The sequence below is a fragment of the Tasmannia lanceolata genome, unplaced genomic scaffold (genome assembly GCF_043159265.1).
Source record: "Tasmannia lanceolata isolate RefF3 unplaced genomic scaffold, GAP_Taslan_0.1 ptg000002l, whole genome shotgun sequence".
Classification (NCBI taxonomy): Eukaryota; Viridiplantae; Streptophyta; class Magnoliopsida; order Canellales; family Winteraceae; genus Tasmannia; species Tasmannia lanceolata.
Genome location: NW_027518679.1, coordinates 33,363,806 through 33,384,301, shown reverse-complemented (window position 1 = coordinate 33,384,301; position 20,496 = coordinate 33,363,806). Strand labels below are relative to the sequence as shown.

General features: G+C 40.7%; 1 protein-coding gene across 1 annotated transcript in view; it reads right to left on the bottom strand.

The window, feature by feature from the left end:
• Positions 1 to 4,980: 4,980 nt before the first annotated feature.
• Positions 4,981 to 20,496, bottom strand: part of TPI (triosephosphate isomerase) — a 39,331-nt gene continuing 23,815 nt past the window's right edge. The window contains exons 7-9 of the mRNA XM_077376604.1: positions 13,556 to 13,634; positions 5,294 to 5,376; positions 4,981 to 5,203 (exon numbers count right to left, since the gene is read on the bottom strand). Of these exons, the coding sequence (XP_077232719.1) occupies positions 5,153 to 5,203; positions 5,294 to 5,376; positions 13,556 to 13,634 (213 nt within the window). The 3' untranslated portion in view covers positions 4,981 to 5,152. The remainder of the gene's footprint in view (positions 5,204 to 5,293; positions 5,377 to 13,555; positions 13,635 to 20,496) is intronic.

Here is a 20,496-nt window from a genome sequence, read left to right as displayed (position 1 = left end):
CAATTTCTCTAGAAAGGTGTGGATGTATATGCTCAAAAGGAAGAGTGACACTTCCTCTTGTTTCAAGAAGTTCAAGGCTTTGGTTGAGAACCAAAAAGGGAAGAAAATTAAGTCTCTGAGAACTGATAATGGGACCGAGTATAGTGACATGAAGGACTTTTGTGGCAAGCACGGCATAGACAGACAGTTTACAGTTCCAGGTACTCCACAGCAAAATGGGGTGGCGGAACAAATGAACTGTACACTCATGGATCGTGCTAGGAGTATGTTGAGTTCGGCTGGGCTAGAGCAGTGTTTTTGGACAGAGGTTGTTTGCACAGTCTGTTATTTGGTGAATCGTTCTCCAACCATTGCACGTGATTGCAAAATCCCTGAAGAGGTATAGTCTGAAACACCTGTTAATTACTCTTTCCTACGTACTTTTGGTTGTGATGCTTATGTGTGGATTCCTAAAGAGCAAAGAACTAAATTAGACGTAAGGTCCAAAAAGTGTATTTTTCTTGGCTATGCATCAGGAACAAAGGGGTACAGGTTGTGGGATCCTACTGCCCACAAGATTATTGTTAGCCTAGATGTTGTCTTCAGAGAAGATTCATTGCAGAAAGAGAAGTTACAGCCAGACTTGGGTACAACAAAGATGTTTGATATGGAGTCTTCAAAAAATCTTCTCAATCTTCCAAATGTATCAGACATTGAGGAAGATGAGGAGGAGGATAGTGATAAGGAGCATGTTGATGTTGATGTACCAGAAGTTGAAACTCAAGGTGACCAAGGTCGTCCTGCAAGAGACCTCAAAGTTCCTACATGGCTACATGATTATGTTGCCGCTTATGCTTGCATTACAACGGAGCATGAACCGTCTTCTTTTAAAGAAGTTTGTTAGTCTGTAAATGCAGATCAGTGGAGAGAATCTATGGAAGAGGAAATTGAGGCTCTACATAAAAACCAGACTTGGGAGTTAGTTAAACTTCCAAAGGGGAGGAAGGCTATAGGTTGCAGATGGGTGTACAAGTTAAAGAAAGATGTTGATGGGAACATCGGGAGATACAAAGCCAAGTTAGTGGCGAAAGGGTGTGCTCAGAAATCAGGTATTGACTTCAACGAAATCTTTTCTCCACTTGTTCGTTTCACTACTATTTGTATTGTTTTGAGTATAGCGGCAATGCTCGATTTAGAATTAGAGCAGTTAGATGTTAAAACAACTTTTTTGCATGGAAATCTTAATGAAGAAATTTATATGACTCAACCCGAAGGCTTTATTGAAGAAAGTAAGAAGAATCTAGTTTGCCGGCTGACCAAATCGCTTTACGGTTTAAAACAGGCGCCGAGGTGTTGGTATAAGCGATGACTCTTTTATTTTAAGCTTGGGATTTGTTAGATGTGAAGCTATCCATTGTGCTTATATTCGTATGTTGGATAATGGTGGTTTCATTATCTTGTTACTTTATATCGATGACATGTTAGTTGCAGCAACCAGTAAAGCTGATGTTGCAACTTTGAAAGCTCAGTTGGCCAGGGAGTTTGATATGAAGGACTTGGGGGCAGTAAATTAGATACTTGGTATGACAGTACTTAGAGACAGAAAGAACAGGAAACTCTGGATAACTCAGAAGAGTTATGTTGAAAGGGTTCTGTGCCGCTTCAATATGCAAAATGCCAAGTTGATTGCAAATTATCTTCCAAGCAGTGTCCTGGCACAGAAGCGGAGAAGGAAGAAATGTCTCGAGTACCATATGCATCTGCAGTAGGGATTCTTATGTTTGCCATGGTTTACACCAGACCAGACATTGCGCAAGCAGTGGGAGCAGTTAGTAAGTATATGGCAAATTCGGAAAAAGATCATTGGACTGCTGTGAAGAGGATCCTTCGCTACTTGAAGGGTACTTCTGAGGCTTCTATTTGTTAAAGTGGCCAAAGTTTGGATTTGGTTGGTTATGTGGATGCTGATTATGCAGGGGACATTGATAGAAGAAGGTCGACCATGGGTTACTTGTTTTCTTTAACCAATGGCGCAGTTGGTTGGATGTCGAGATTACAGTCTATAGTTGCTTTGTCTACGACAGAAGTAGAATATATGGCAGCTACGCATGCATGTAAAGAAGCTATATGGCTGAGGAGGTTACTTGAAGATCTTAAGGTCAAGTTAAAAAAGGTGATAATATTGTGACAGTCAGAGCGCATTGCATTTGGCAAGAAATCCGGTTTATCACGCTTGTACCAAGCACATTAATGTTCAGCATCACTTTGTTCGTGACGTTGTGGAAGATGGAAAGGTCTCATTGTAAAAGATTCACACGAATGATAATGTTGTTGATATATTGACAAAGCCCGTTGTTAGAGAGAAGTTTGTGTGGTGCACGACTTCTCTCGGGCTTGTTGTCAGTTGATGAATGGTGACGTTGGGCAGCGATTCAGTAGGAGCGTTTTTCGTACTGTAGAAGAAACTAGTCTTCAAGTGGGAGAATGTTGAGTACTGCTATTATTTAGGAGTTTGTTTCCTATTAGAAACCAAACTCTCCATTGACTCCTCTATCCCTATCCCTTTACGGTTTTACAAACCGTGTGAACGTGGGAATATGTGATTCCTAGTTTCTTTTGGCTAAAATACCCACATACACAAAAACGCTAAAATAGCTTCTTTATCTTGTACTCTTAGAGATAGAGAAAGTTAGAGAAATCCTTGTACGTGAGAGAGAGAACAGTTTTCTCTTCAAAGGGGTAAGTTCTTCTCTTGTGAAGGGTTGAACTTGGGTTGTTTTCTATTTGAGAGGGTGAGCGTATACTCTGTAATTTTCTCTCTGATTAGTGAAGAAGAAGTCTCTATTGCTGCCCCGTGGAGTAGGCATATTGCCAAACCACGTAAAATCTACGTGTTCTTGTTTGTGGCTTTATTTTACTTTTACTTTATGTTTATCGTTATCGTTCTTGTGGCCGCTGCGTACTCTAACAACCACTGGTTTTACATTATGGTAAGGCCCACCATATCACACCTCATGCTATTGATGGGATGGGCCACCGTTTTAAACCTTCTTTTTTTTTTCTGGGTGGGGGCCAACCATTTTACAGCTCAGATTTTGATGGGTAGGGCCCACCATTTTACTCCCAACGTTATCGATGTGGTGGTACCCATATTCTCTACACATATATGCATTAGGGTGGGACCCATCGTTTTAAACCTCATGTTTTGATGGGGACCATGGGGTGGGGCCAACCATTTTACACCCATGCATAGCATGAGCCCGGAACACTACTATATACTAACCATATTTTTTACCAATGTCATTCAACATCTTTCTATGAAAATTTTCTATTGAAAAACCTTTTCTAACCCCTTTCACCCATTCCCTCTTTCGTTTTCTGTTTTTTCACTCACGTTGCTAATTTATGCAACTCATCATACAGCGACGGCCACAATTTTACACACGATGCTATGACGAGGTGGGGCCCTACAATTATAACAAAGTCTAGTATCGTGTGGCCCACCATTTTACACCTCATGTTTTGATGCTATTGGTATTGATGGGTGGCCCCCCAATCTCTACCCTAACATATTCATTAACGTAGGGCCACCATTTTACACATATTTTGATGGCCTAGGCCCACTATTTTTACACCCATACATAACATATTAACATGGGCCTGGAATACCAGTATAAATATAGTCCGGCACTATCATGTTTTGATAATAGCACTACTCACTTTGTATTACACTTTTACGATTGGATGTTGGCAGCATCTTTGGTATTGTAACAACTGTTGTGAGCTAATTAAAAAGTGTAAAAAGTGAGATAAGATTACAAATCATTTGCTTTGGGTCCTTCCCATGATTTTAGCTTAATTGCTAAAATTACTAATCAGTTTCTTATATAGCTTGTAATATTTTCCCCTACTTTATCATTGACGAACGATACAATGTTGTTTCGGTGGCAATAATAAAAAGATACTTATATTGGCACTACTATGTATTAACAATTGCACTAACTCTGCATTGTCTTTTCTTCTTAACTTTTGATTGTAATTATCAAAACATGGTAGTGCTAACCATGGTTTTAAATTTCGACTGAAATCTAAAATTTCGGATTTTGGTCGAGACCAAAATTCACCATACCCGAAACGTGAAATGATTTCACTGAAATTTAGGTAATTTTGCCTGAAACTTCAGATTTCGGCTGAAATGGAAGAAAACTCAAATTTTAACTCAAAAATCTGAAATATTTTAATAATATAAAGTATTAGTCCAAAATTTCAGTAACTTCAGAAGAAATTTGGAAATAAATACCTTGATAAAAAAAAATTGGTAATAAATAAGATATTTTTTTTTTAATGGTAAGGATTTCGGCCGAAATTTGGTGCTAACATCAGTAGCCTAATAAAAATACTAATAAAGAAAAAAAATATTGAACTAGTCAAAATTTAGGGAAGGCTCACACACAATTATGGAAACAATTTTTTCTATTTCTCTCTCATTAGTATTAGGAGAAGAACAATAGAAGAGACAGAATTTAGGGATAAGACTCTGGTCTGTTTCTTTTATTTGAAGATTTAATGCTACTCTCAAAACTTAATTACCCTTCATCAAGGATATAAGAGGTAAAAATAAACATTAAAAGTTAAAGAAAGATGATTTTAGTTTTTGACAAAATTTTAGGACATGGGTAAAAAAACTTCTGTCAATGGTGGTTAAGTAATTTTCCCTAAAAAATAATGACTTACCAGTAATTAAGATGCTAAGTTTGGAATAAAAATGAACGGCACAGTTTGCACCAAACTTGTCAGATCAAACCAATTTTTAAAATAGGTTAATTCAAAATCCGGGCATCCATTTGGTTTTTTTTTTTTTTTAAATCAACCCAGATCGTGAAATGACCGGCTCGGGTCAAACCAGGTTGGAGCGGACGGTTTGGGCCGGTTTCTACCGAAATTTTTGGTGTCAATGTCAATTCCCTATCCCAAAAAAAGATCGTAAAAGCCTACAAGGGGTGGACCAAGAACAAGGATATTGGATTTATTGGCAGTTTTATAGTAAAACCCTGCTGGTTCAATTCAGGTTTCCAACCCATGACAATACAAAACCAGTTCTCTCAAGAGTTTAAAAAGGCTAAAGACACTGAGTATGCCCAAAACTTTAACATCTTATACCTGATTCAAGACTCTAATCAGACTTCTTCACAGTAGCAGATTTGATAATGTCAATGAATTCCGCCTGATGAAGGTGGATGAGAAGAAACTCAGCGAAAAAATGGAGAGATCATAAGCACAATTAAAAGAGTATAAAGTCTATAGAGATAACAACCTTGAGGGAAGCTCCACCAACAAGAAACCCGTCAACATCGGGCTGTGCTGCCAGTTCTTTACAGTTTCCTCCGTTTACAGAACCTGAAATAGTTGTGTTAGAAGCGTTGGCAAAGCATTGCATGAATGGGAAGGTAAGAAAGCTAAGTGTTTTCTACAGTAATAAAGGTAAAAAAGAATAGGCCTCTTTGGATACCCCTAAAATTTATTTGCTAATAACATAATTTCTCATAGGAAACAGGTCAGTTAATCATCTGGAGTTTGTCATTGAACTTAGGGAAATTACATAAAAGAGGTTGATTGGATGTCTGATAACTCTCACCGACTAACACCAATGGGAGCACAATGAGAATTTTCTACATTATTGCAAATAAACAATATGGTGACAAGGAAGTGTTTTTCTTAAGCTATTTGATGAGGTTCAGGGGGCCCTTGTTGAAACCAAATCATCATATCTTCAAACATAGATATGAATTGTCTCCAGTTCATAATGCAAAGACCTCTGCATTGGATGGACATGATAATAGGACCGCCTTATAATATAATGGTGGCCTACCTAGCTTAATTTGAGAATGTGGCCAATGACCTCTTCTTACTTCCTTAGGGTACACTTATCTCAGAGGGTTTATAGGCTTTTTACTGCCATCAAATATTAGCTTTGTACTTTTTTCAGGTGGAATAACCTACTCGTCAGGGGGCCAAATTGAAAGAGTGCAGGTCCTACAATGGCTTATCTGGTCTGTACGGAATTGAGATGAAGTTTGTGCCTCTAATGTGTGGATGATAGTAAGCACATTCGACTACTTCCAATGTGATTCCTTTAATCAATAATTTAGTTTCCCCCTTCCTAATTGCGATTACTCCAATTTGAATGTCTTCATAGAGATCTCATTTTCTTCTTCGTTTCCCCTTCCTCATAAGCTTCTTCCTCATCACCATTTTCTTCATCTCCACCTATTCTGTGACGGTTCTCCCTCACTTCTTTAGCTTTACCACAATGCTCATCGGATTTATATCTCCCTTTCCCATATTGAAAACAATGGAATGGTTGTCTGGTAAATTGAGATGCAATGGAATCACAGATGGTGTTTTTGTTGGTCGACCCTCCTTGACCTCTCCCATGATTTTGGAGCATTGGTCGTTGAGTTTGAGCTACTCTTACATGATCGTAGCCTATTGCATCAACCCTTCCACAGCTTACTATGCTTCCCCTATCACTTGGAGATGCCCTAAAAGTTGTTTGGGACTTTGTGATTTCAACCTTGATTTCAACCTTGATTGCAAGAACTACTACTTGAGCAGCAGTCCATCATGGATGTAATTCCCTGACATGAGAATGAGAATTTGAAAGTACAAAATGTAGAAGTTCAATAGGTGTTTATTTGTCTCTAGAACTTGCACACGGGGCTTGAGAAGATAGAAATCATTGGCGTATTCTCTAACCATCCTATTTCCTTGCCGAAGTTGTTGATGTTGTCAGCATAGAATACCTTCATGGTTGGTCGGCAAAAATTTAGTTTGGGTTAAATTCTTTGCCATAAGTCGATTTTGCGGTGGGTCCTTGAAAGGAAAAAGTGCCTACTAAATATGTTGATATGATTAAGGATATGTGCGATGGAGCAGCAACTAGTGTCAGAACTACGGATGGCACGTCTCGTGAGTTTCCAATTCAATAGGACTATACCAAGGATCAGCTCTAAGCCTTTATCTTTTTACTCTAGTTATGGATGAACTTACGAGTGGTGTATGTTATTTCCAGATGACGTAGTATTAATTGACGAAACCAAAGCAGGAGTTAATGCTAAGTTAGAGTTATGGAGAACTACTTTTGAATCCAAAGGTTTTAGACTGAGCAGGACTAAGACAGAGTATATGGAGTGCAACTTTAGTAATGTAAAGAGGCGGGGCAAGGATGTAGTAAATATGACTGGACAGGAGGTACCTAAGAGGGATATCTTTCGCTATATTGGTTCAATCCAACATGAGGAAGGAGAGATTGAAGAGGATGTTGACCACAGAAAAGAGCAGGTTGGTTGAAGTGGAAGCATGCTTCAGGAGTTCTGTGCGACCGTAGAACACCTACCAAGTTGAAGAAATAGCTTTATAGGACAGCTGTGAGGCCAGCTACATTGTACGGCTCAGAATGTTGGGCCACCAAGAGGCAGCATGTGCATAAGATGAGTGCAGCGGAGATGCGAATGCTTAGATGGATGTGCGGCTACATCATCCGTTACCAATTGAGGATAAGATGAGAGAGCACCTCTTAAGATGGTTTGAGCATATCCAACGTAGGCCTTTGGATGCTCCGGTGAGAAGAAGTGACTCGTGCCAAGTTGATGGAGTAAAAAGAGGTAGGGGCAGACCGAAACAACTAAGGTAGAAACAGTAAGGAAAAACTTGAGGGCTAGGAACATAACAGAGAACATGACCTTGGATAGGAGAGAATGGAAGAAAATGATCCATGTAGACGAACCCAACTAGTATCAGTATTAGACTTAGTCAATTTGGGAGCAATTGTTATATCTCAAGCCCACAAATGGTCTCTCAGTAAAGAGTCTAGTCTACGACCATCTGGTGATATCTCTACTTAGTATTGACTTCTTAAGAATCCTCCAATTCCAGACGCACCCGGGTTGCCTAGGCAAGAGCCATCAAAATTCAATTTAATCAAATCTGAAGGAGGGCTCGGGTTCTTTGTAAAATCTTTCTACTGTCAATAGGGAGAAAATGGCTGGAGGATTGACAGTGCTTCCACTGCCAATACCAAAATTACAGTTGGCGGAAAAGATCCAGAATCTGCAAACAAGACATAGTAATACGGAGTACCGGGGGGTGGGGGGGTGGGGGTGATCTCAAAGGGAGGTCTAAACAAGGGGTAGATAGTAGCGTTGGGAACTGGTTCTGCTCTCCCTGCAAGTATCTCAACTTCAAGTGGCGAGGTAACTATCGTTGGTGTCGACAGAGTAGGAACTCTTCCAAATGGGTATCCCGTTCTAGCACTTTACCCCGTCTGGAGGTGGGCTATGACGAGGGAGATCGATGGCCTGACACTGGTACAATTTCCTCTCATGGGGTCGGAGGGATTTCAATCTTGTCCATTTCGAGTAGGGAAGGGGAAGTACGAATGGATACCATAAAAGCCTGTCTGATAGGGAAAAAGAAAAATCTTACTGGATCGGTAGAGGACCTTTGGTTATGGGAACAAAAGTTTTGGGACATTCCATCTTTACAATGCCCATGTATTCTGGCAGACAATGCCCCTGTATTCTGGCGGAAGATGAATTCCTTTTCATGTTTGAATCAGAACTACAGGCCTCTAGGATCCTCACTAAAGGTCCTGAAGCACTGGGGTCCAATTTCGCTCTCTTACACCATGGAATAAGGAGTTCATTCAAGGCGAGGAAGTGCTTTGGGTGAACTTTTACGGTATCCCATTACATGCTTGGGCCATATCAACGGTTAAGGCTATAGGAAGTATTTTTGGTAGGGTCCTGAAAACAAAGATGGAAGGAAATCATCAGCACTTTTTGAGCTTTGTCTCGGCCAAAATTCTAGCGCCCCGAAGGAATTTTTCAGATTCCTTTGTTAAGATTAGGATTTTGAACCAGATTTATACCATAGGGATCGAAATCCCCGGAAAAAATGATTGTTCACCCCATTTTGAGTCATCTAGCTCATTGGTTTGGCGGTTGCCTGAAACCCCTTCGGATCCTGTCGGCTTGGGCTACTCAGTTTCGGTTCCGGTTGGTGATCCATCGAATTCTCAAAGTTGGCTTTGGGGTGCTCCCTCGGACCCCGGCCTGATTTCAAATTTAACCAATCAAATCTCCCTGGCGCTTTGTCCAAGGTTGGACCTGAGAAAGGTGTGATGGAACCTGGGATCAGGCAAAAATCTAGCCATCAATGGTGGAGTACGAATCAAATAACCCTCCTGCTCCTAGGCGGAAAGTTGAGTGGCTTGAAGATAAAAAAGCTGGCAACTTTTCAAGAATAAGGAACACCTATTCTGGCGAGAGCCATCCTAGTTTAAAACTTAAGGCTAGTTTTAAGGCTAGGGTGGTACAATCAATCGAAAGGCTGATAAGCAACTTGGAGAAATCATCCGGAACCACCTTAGTAAGGGTAAGGGAGAAATTATCCCACCTGCCTACAATAGGTTTTGCTTTGGGATAAGCTACTCGGCGTTTTCCCCAGTCCTAGACGATACTGGCTTTTTGGGTACGGGAATCCCCTTTATTGCTTACAGTAGACGTGAGGATTTAGAGATCAAACCGTACTGCCAAAGTTATTTTTATATAGTTTCATTAAAGTTTGGACTTTGGGGAGTGGGCCACATTAACTTTTAGTGCTAAAATAATACTTATCTCCTTATCGAGGAGCGGGAAGTTGTAAGGTCTTGGATTTGGAATTCTAGGGCATCGCTAGTACAGTACTTTGAAGAGAAGTAAGAAGCCCAAAGGAGTACTCAGTTTTTGGGCGATTCTTTCTCTTGCTCTGGGTAATCAAAACCAACAACCAGGAATGGATAATCAAGACAACACGGGTGGTTCTTCCTCTGGTTCAGATGGGCAGAGCAGACGGTTATTTACGAAGATTATAATTTTAGAAAATATCCTCACGAGATGAAGTCAATGACTTACGATGAGGAGAGGGCCTTCATTATTGACGCAACCCACAAAGAAATGATGGGAGAGTTTCTCCAGAAGCAGTGGAAATTTTTTAAAGAAGACGCCCAAGAGTGCCCCTTCACCTTGTACAGCCTCTGTGGGACAGGGGAGGTCAAAGATACCCACTCGTCGTTATTTAAACACCCTTTTCTTCAAACTACGTTAAGCTGAAGAAAGGGCCGAGAGGAGAATGAATTGGGAAGCTAATAAGGTGGTAGGCATCCGGCTAGTGGAAGAAAAGATCACTAAAGAAAAAACCTTGGTCGCCTGGATCGGATTCCAGAGCAGCTTCTCATCGAAATGCCAGATTTCCAAATCCAGCACATCTTGGCGGAGTTGGAGAAGTACTCGATATAGGTGAGCTGTCTAGAGGTGAGACGCTGCTGAAGTTTTTCCGAAAAGAGGGAGGCTTCCATAGCTTTTGGGACATTGTTAGAAGTTTAGGTTTTGGAGGATTGCAATGTAAATGCGGAGGTCTGGAGGAAGTTTTAGTGGTATTCATAGTAGAGGGTAGCCTTTGTTCTATATGCTTTTAGTGGCCTAGGAGTATAATCCTGACCAGTCTTAATTGATTTTATGTAATGCAAGTCGGAACCTCTGGTCCCTAATGTATCTTTCATAGTTTCAATGAAATTCTCAATTAAAAAAAAAAAAAAAAAAAAACTTAGTCAATTTGAGCCGGGTAGATCCTTTCACCTTCTTCATGAAAACTTTCTAAAGGATTCATTAGCCGACCCCAACTAGTTTGGGACAAAGGCTTAGTTGAGTTGTGTTGAAAATTTATAGGCTTCTAGAAACCTAACTAGAGTGTTAAGTTGGACTTGGGTGTAAAAGCTGGAAAAAAAAATTTGTCGTAGGCTTCTAGAAACCTTAGTATTCAAACTTTATATTGATGATGTAAAGAGGTACTACCTCTTTAGAAAGGACACGTCTCAATGGAGAGGCATTCCCCTTTTGGGTTATAATTTCTGCTTACTAGTAATAGTGTTTCATGAGAAGGCAAAATTCTGAATGAATTGTACCCTATTCCATCTCATCTAGCTTACCTTGTTTGATGCCAATGTTTTCAATTTTCTTCTTGTTCTATGCAAGACACTAAGAAGGTGAAGACAAGCAACATTTTTTGTGCCTTCTTTTAGAAGCCTCTGTTTACTCTTCAACAAGGATCACAAAACCAAAGTTCAGCCCTAACAGTCTTTATTGTTGCTGCTACTATTCTCAACCCAACTTTTACACCACTTGTTGAACTTTTTTTTACAAGCAAATCAATCACCTTGTTGTCCATTACCAACTAAAACCTAACTCCTACACCCAAAACCCACTACACACCATAACCAAACTGCCTACCCTTCACATCTCAATACTCACCATTCAAAACTTTATTCGACACCTCTTGATTAACCAACCTTTGGCAAGCCCTTATATCTTTAGCCACAATTCACCACCCTTCGTTAAACCACATCCTTGTGCCACACCAAATATCCTACGCATAATAAAAAAAATCAACCGGCAAGCTCACCAAACTTTCCTTCCCTCCATAATACCCTACTTTTTCTCATTCTTGTGCCCCTTATAAACAAGGTAAGCTAGATGAGATGGAATAGGGCAGAATTCGTTCTGAACTTTACCTTCTAATGAAACAGAATCACGAGGAAAGATTATAACTGAAGGGGAATGCTTCTTCATTGAGACATGTGGTCTTTTTATAGATGTAGAACCTCTTTACATTAGCAATAATGTTTGACCAGTGAGGCTTCTAGAAGCCTACAAACAAAAAGAAACTTTTTTCAAATCTTCTAACGATCTTCGGATGATCGGCCTTCTAATAATATTCTTCAGCAATATCTTTGACATGATCGTCAATCTCAGCCGTCAAATCGTTAATATGGAGGTCTCCAATAGGCAGCTCATCGATAGAGGGATTTCGATCACTATTACCATCGGATGCACCTGCATCGCCTTAGTTCTGAAAATTTAAATCCTTCCCAACCCTCCACCTCCTTATTTCTCCACCACCCAAGCACCTTCTTGAAACTCGAAAGATGCAAGAACATGTTCTCAAGCAAAAAGGAGTTGGCCTATAGCTAAAAGCATCATACACCAATTTTATAAGTACATGGTCTAAAAAAGATGAGGAAGAGATACTTTGGTTAATGCCTACAAAAATGTTCCTCCTAGCCACTTGAGTCAAGAAATCTATCCGCCCAAGCCATAATAGGATCCTCTCGATTATTAACCCGCATATACCTCCCACACCGAAGAAGCAGGTCCCCTAGTTCATTCTTGTTAATGAACTTATTTCCATTATAGCCATCACCCTCCTATGGCTAGGGGTGTAAACGAGCCGAGCCGAGCCGAGCTTGGCCAGGCTCAGCTCGGCTCGTTAAGCTCAAAAGCTTGGCTCGGGCTCGGGCTCGAACCAGGCTCGGCTCGGCTCGGTCAGGCTCAGCCAGGCTCGCGAGCCTTATCGAGCTCGAATTATATTAATTTTACACCCCTCATCTTCCCTGGACAGCCCTATCTAGTGTTTTTTAACTACTCTTTTTACACTAGGGGGGTGGTCCAAGTAACAAATGGGGTTCCAAAAAAGAAGTGACATATTTTGCCTCCCCCTTTCACTCCCTAAACAACCCTTTTAGTGTATATATTAATATATAATATATATATTTAAATATATTAAATTCTTAACGAGCCTTAACGAGCAGAGCCGAGCCGAGCCTGGCCTAACTCGGGCTCGGCTCGTTAAGCTTAACGAGCCGGCTCGGCTCGGCTCAGCTCGTTAAGGATTCGAGCCGAGCTCGAGCGAGCTTCCGAGCCCGAGCCAAAATTGACACCCTTACCTATGGCCTTTCTTCTCACTCTCAAATCTGATTGCATTGAAATACCCTGAGACGCAAAGAGAGATAGCCCCACCCGTATATCTCCTCAAGCTTCTGCCTTCTTCTAGGACTAGACAAACCATACACATCCGTTAAGATCCACTGGAATGAACTACAGGCAGGTCCTTTAGTTCATCCCTTTTAATGAACTAATTTCCATACTAGTCATCACCCTCCTACAACCTTTCTTCTCATGTGCAAATCTGATGGCATTGAAATAACCTAGACACCAGGGGAAATAGCCGGACCATGAAAAGACACCAAGAGAGATAGCCCCACCCATGCATCTCCTCAAGCTCCTACCAAAGGCCTCACCGTCTTCTAGGATTGGACAAAACATATAGAGGTGTTCAGATCAAGTGGAACCTATTCCCATCAAAGAAAACTGGGAGAACAAACCATATGTACATCCGTTTTTCTAATCGTTTCTGCATCCCAAAACAAAACACTATTACATCGCTCATCGATCCCATTGCTGGTGCTACTACCTAAACCAAATACACAATTGCCTCAGACACCATTTTTGACACGTGAATTAGCATGACATATGACACTAAAATAGCTGCTGCCATCTCCACTTTATATTATTCTTACATTTTTTTAGAAAACAAGAGAACTAAGCAAAAAGGATTTGGATAGCCAAAAGGCTTCATGCAAATGAAATCAACACATAATGAATTCTAATCCTTCCCGATGGAGCCAAATAGAAACATATACCTCCATAGATAATCCTGGTTGTTGCCGCAACTTCAGCGCCAACATTCCCATGAAGCCATTTCCTTAATTCAGCATGCACCTGATACAGAAAAGTATGAAAAGAGAACAAATTCAAGGCTGGAAGTGCAAGCAATTTGATGTTAAATCTTTACAAGATTACAGCCATATTAAACTGTGAGGTCTGTTCTTCACATCACACACATTTTATTATATGTTTTCTTCTCTCTTTTTGGTACATGCATGCATCCAAATTCCAAATAGTGGCCAATATAATTTTCAAATTCAGTTCAGAAGTCATCTTATTACAAGATGTATGATCCAGAGCCAGTTGAAAGATCATGATCATAATCAGCGCACATCTAACCAATCAAATGAGAAACAATAAGTCACATAAGACATGGAATTCGTATGGGTGTCTCCCAAATATGGATTATGTGGGGTGGTTAATGACCAAAAAGCACATCCAACATGACAACCTGGAGTTAGCAACTTTCAAATTTAAACATGATTATAACTTCCGAGAAATAAATACTGCTCAAAGAATCTCTTAGATATAAAGAGAGAAATTCAAACAAAAAAAATCAAGACAAGTAGGGAAAGGACTATTTGGACATCTTCCTGGATTTTGGAGAAATGCTGCTTGAGAAAGAATTCTTATTCTTTACTTAATTTCTCACAACACCCAGCAGTTCAATTGTCATGGTCATCCATAAAAATAAAAAAATTTAAATGACACACACACACACACACACACACACACACACACACACACATATATATATATAATTATTATCATTATTCATACGAGAATTACAGAAGATAGGGACCAGAAGTCCCTCTCTGATTTACAACGTATGGGATCCAGCGGATCACCACTCGCCATAAGAAAAAACCAAAAATTCCTTAAGTCACATCAGCACCATCCCATCCATCAAGTTAGATCCTTCTACAGCTATTACCATCCAAAAATCAAAATACCTCCATTCCGAGACCCTTGAAAAACCTTTCGAAACCCTAATATATACTTGTCAAAACCTGTACAACCTTCTATTAAAGATCTTGAGTAAGCTCCCCTTAAGATAAGCATTTTTGTAAGTCCGACAGAAGTCGCTCAATCTCAGATGCAAAGACCTCCTCATCGAGACTAATAGCCGAGAGCTCCTCAACGTTTGGGTCCTTTTCTTCTGATGGCCTTTTCCGTTTGATCATAGCCTCCAACTTCTGGATCCCCGACGCCGTATCTCCTTCCCCATCGTAGAAGTCTCAGATTCTCTTCATCCGCCAGGACCTTGGTAAAGAAAGGGTGCTTATGCATAGGCAAGTGAGTTTCTTTAACATTGCGCGACCCAGTGACACTAAAAAATACTACCGCCCTCTTGTTAGCCGCCTCTTTAAAGAGCTTCCATTGTTTCTTCAAGAAGTCCCTAATGACTTCTCTCGGCGTCGGTAATAATTTGGAAGCCAATTCTTCATTGTAGACCATAGCTTTATCCTGCTCAGAGTTTCCTCAATCTCGGTTAAGTCCACAGTCCGCTTCCTCTTCCGACCCAACACCAGAGTACTCGAGGAAGAGGATCGGGCTAAGGAAGTATCGTTCAAATTTTTCATCTGGTCTTCTTCTATGTTTTCTTCTCCTCTACTCTTACTATTTTCAAGGGAAGCGAAGGGACGAGAAAGGTGGCCATTCCTACTTTTGTGATTCACCGCCTCAGAATGGCCACTGACCGAGGACCAGGTGTCCAAACTCACTCACTCATTGTAGCGTACAAAGATCTCATCCTGCAAAAAATGGGCATTAATGGCGCCGTAGTACTCATTGCCATCCAACCAGAATCGAGGAGACCTTTTCGACTTCCCATGATATTAATAGGCATTAATGGCGCCGTAGTACTTCGACTTCCCACTGACAGAGGACCAGGTGTCCAAACTTACTCACTCATTGTAGCGTACAAAGATCTCATCCAGCAATAAATGGGCATTAATGGCTCCTTAGTACTCATTGCCATCCAACCCGAATCGAGGAGACCTTTTCGACTTCCCATGATATAAAAGACAGCAAAAATTGAATACTTCAATCAAAAAGTTTTAAAATGGCTTAGGTTCTTGTCCCAAAACGGATATCTCAATTCTTCCTTTCTTTAAATGAAGATGATCATTTCTCTGTGTAGCACCATCTCTACAGTATCATTGTCAGAGTCAATAGATAGTAAATGTAACCTTCCTCGATGCTATCCCCAATCCCAAGCACCATCATTTTTTTGTCGAAAGATGACATATTTTATTGATACTATAATAATTACAGAGGGGACCAGAGGTCTGGTCCCCTCTACATTACATAGTATCGGAAAAGGCTGACAAGGATAAACCTTGAGTCAGACCGGTGTAGATTTACCCCTCAATCGAACAGGAACTTTCCCCGACCTTCTGAAACAAAAACTTTGTAGTAATTTAATTCAACCTACAACCCTCATTTTTTCCCATCACCAGGGAAGTACAGGGAACCAAAGTCCTGATTTCCAAGAAATCCCAAATTCATTGGGGACATTACTATAGCCCACCTAAATCTCGCCCCCAGCCTATTAACTAACCCAAAAACTTCCAAACAAAGATCAGAACCAAAACCACCTCCTAGAAACTAAGGGGAGCATTTACCAAGGTCGTCAAGAAGACTTCGTAGAAAGGACGTCGGTAAAGTTGTCAATTTCCGGATTATTGTTCAGGAACCCCAGGCTTCTTCGAATTTCAATCTCCTCCTCCAAATAAGAAATAGCTATCTCTTTCGAGACATCCCATGTTCTCTTCCGATTTCTACTATTTTCTAAAAATCTATTAATGGAGGCTAATCTCTCATCATAGGACATCCTTCTTATCTTATGAAGGATGCTTTCTAGCACCATGATTTCCATGAATAAATTTCTCTTACACCCCCCTGGGCATGATCAGGATTCCTGCTGCCCAGGATCTTGGCCTTCCATTCTTACATACAAGAGTATGTTGCATGCACTTAAATCGATTCAATCCAGTCAATTCATTAAATCAGTTCATTAAGTAAGTACCTCACCGCCTTTTGAGTAGGCCTAAAAGGTCCCTGAGAATGACCCATCCCAAAAACCTATTGCAGAGACAATTAATTTACTTTAACTAAGCTGCCCCATCGTTAGGGTCTTCTCGCATCTTCCCAAGAAAGACCCCCACCAACTACCTTCAATTTAAATAGATTGAGAGAGAAAGATGACTAACCAGCTAAGAGCCTAAGTCCCGACCCATTTAGAGTGGGCCCCAGACTAAAGTAGTTTCCAACACAGATAATTCCCCCAAAACAAGCAATTATAAAGTTATCCGTCTTCGCCGCAGAAACCTTCGCTACCAATTAGCTATAGAGGACCAAACTTGCCAGACTGGAGAATTTTTCGGAATTTCAACAGACAACTGTTTAGTCCAAGGTTACGAGAGCCGGAATCGAATGCGGGAATCGAAACGAAAATCGAAAGAGGGAATCGAAGGCTCCCAGGGAAGAATCTAGGGGTGCAACTCGGGTCGGGTTGGGTCGGGTTGAGGCCAACCCGACCCAACCCGAGGAACCCATGTTTCCAACCCAACCCGACCCAACCCGATTTCCAACCCGGCTGTGTTCAACCCAACCCAACCCAACCCAACCCGAATTGCAATTTTCTCAACCCGACCCAACCCAACCCGACCCGATTTCCAATTCACAACCAAAACAAAAGAAAAAACACAGCTTAACGGCCAGATTTGATTTGAATTTCACCAAACTCACAACCATTTGATAATTGATATGATTTAACCACAATGTTTAATTAGAGAGCATAACTATTTGAATGAATTCCACCAAACTCACAACCAGTTGAATAACCACTGGTGCATGAACACAGTTCTCATATTGTAATGCAAAACCACCAAGACTCTTACAATATAATTTGCAATTTTCCTACATGCATCAAAACATCATAGTGCTACACACTGAAAAGAGATTTGGGATACTGAAAACATCACAAGGAGGAGGTGAAGCCGTGGACCAGAGACGTGGAGAGGATTCCATGCCGCCGTGACGTGGGGTTAGGGTTTCGTTGGTATAGGAGAAAAGAAGAAGTTTTAGATCTTAGGGTTTCTACTTTCTACTGTTTAGTTTAGGGCTTATATTTGGGAAAGAGAAAAACTGAAAATGACATAAAGAGTCAAAGGGAGTAAAGTTGTAAAGAGAGTACGAGGCCTGCTTTCATTGCTTTGCCAGCTGTGAGTCGCTTTCACCAAAAGTTTAAAATTCTAAAAAGAAAAGTCTAAAACGTTAAAAACCATATTTATTAATAAAAGTTGAAAAAATAGAAAAAACTTTACAAAAAGTCGGGTTACAATTCGGGTCGGGTTGCCCGGTACCCCAACCCTACCCAACCCGATTTGCAAATCGGGTTATAAAATTCCAACCCGACCCACAACCGAACCCAGGAAAACCCAACCCAACCCGGCAAAAAACCGGGTTGAACCCGTCGGGTTCGGGTTGAGCCCGACCCAAGTTGCAACCCTAAAAGAATCATGCTCAAGGTTGCCAGAGCGGGAATCGAAAGCGGGAATCGAAGGCTCCCAGGGAAGAATCCTGCTTCCTTGGTTTAGTCTTCTGGCACCAGTCTTTAATACCAAGGATTTTCCAAACAATTTCATAAGGAGACTTTCCAACAGACATGACCCCATAATTTGAGGATTTTTGGCTCGAGAGCGAATGCGAGATGAATTGATGTTGCTACTAGGTGCAACCAACGAAGCAGACTTGGGCACCACCAAACATTCAGAATCGTCTGCAGGTCTAACTTTAGGTCCCATCACACCTTTGTCAGGAATTAATGACAAACTCTTACAATAAGCACAATCTAAGCAAAACCAATCCCCCACCCGTCTTAGCATCCCTCTGCTCCCCTATCTACCTTTCTTTGCTCCAAACCAGGATATTCAATTCCGGCATATTGTCGAAGAAAAACTTTCTACCACTTTGCACTGGACGGTCAATTTGAACAGCCAGATATTAGTAATATCTCAATGCAAAAAAACAACTAAAGTTGGGCATCCAATAGCAATAGCAGCGCTGTTATGCATTTGTAATTCCAGCAATCTTCTTGATATGGTAATGTTGCCAATTGTGGGAAAGATCACTGATTCATCCATAAATTTATGGATGCTCTTGATATATAAAATATTAGAATGTACAGTCTAGTAATGAAATCTGATGTTCCCAACCTAAAAGTTGTTCTATATAAGGCTTCCATATTTTAGATGGAGTTGTCATATGACTCATATCCTATAAGGTGATTAACTTGGCCCCGATTGTGGTTCAAATGAGTGAGCTGAAGATTACAGTTGATGAATCACTTCACCAAGAGAGAATTCAGTGACTTACTATTTTGCAGAGCTGTTATATTATATTATTTATGACCATTACATGGATCTAAAAGAAGAAAATATGAGAATTTTGATGGCAGAATAACTGCCCGGCACTTTTGGCACGTAGCTTTTCATCCTGAGGATGTCGAATCTTTTAACTGGCTATAAACCATTACCAACAAGATTCTTGAAGAAGAACCAGTTTATGTAGGAAAAGACACTTGAAATCTGTCCCAGGACAAGATTTTTACTCAAAGTTGACCCTTCGACCCAGCCTGCTTTCGCAATCACCAATTTCTGACAACGGTCCCCAACCACCCATTTCCGAAGCCACCTGGTGTACCTCTGAAGTACCCACTCTCAACAGCACCCACCAAATAGTTGCAAGACCATTCTGAAGCATCATACCTGCAATATCTTTGATATTCAACCAGGTGATGAACCTGATTTTGGAGCTCCCAGACCAATCTTTTAACCCTCGTGCACATGGTGCCTCTCTCTCTCTCTCTCTCTCTCTCTCTCTCTCTCTCTCTCTCTCTCTCTCCAACCACCCACGCAACAGTGATAATTTCAAGTACATATTGTATGTAGGTACATGGGAAACATTTTTCAGTCTCTTCAATGGAATCTCTGTTGTGGTGGTCGCAACAGCTATAGACCGTGGAAGTGGCAGCAACGCCAATGGAAGAAGATGCAGGAAAGGTAGCAATCAGACTCCCACCCGGCAGGGGCAGTAGAAGGTTGCCGGGTTTTCTTATTATCGAACAGACAAATATAAAACCGGGTGCATCATGGGGAATTGGATGAAGTGCCGGATGGCTAATTAAATAATACCATAATAATTAAATAAGGCCACCAACAATATTAATTATTAGAGCATCGAATGGTAGGACATGATTTTAATAAATAGATTGTCTGTCAAATGATGAATTATGGATTTGAACATCTCATACTTCAAGAGAACGGGACAATATGCAAGTAAAGTGTTTTCAAATATATTAAATGCACCAATCACTTTTGATCAGCAGCATTGGATTAGAAGATGATGCACTACAAATATTCATAGGGCCTTCAAATTATAAATTGGAGAGGCATGATCGAATCGGTTGAACTTCCGAGTAAAAAACGAAATATATCCATTTCCGTGGCGAACGAAACTAAAATTTAAAACCTTGACCCCACCTTGGATCTAATAATCATTGGAGATAGTTTATCTACAAGGCCCCATCTTGAATGACACATCGCCTAAAGTAGATTTGATAGCTATTGGAGATAGACCATCTCATGGAACCCAACAAGGATGTCACATTGCCCAAAAGTGGAGTTGATGACACTGGAGATAGATCATCTAATGGGACCCACTTTGAATATCGCATTGCCGAAGGGTGAAATAAATATACATTAGAGACAGATCATCTAACAGACCCCATAGGCATCTAACAGCTCATCTAATGGTCTCCCACGTTGGATTTCACACTGTTCAATGTTGGAATTGATAGCCATAGAAAATTTATCATTTAATGGGCCACACCTTGAATCTCACATTGCCC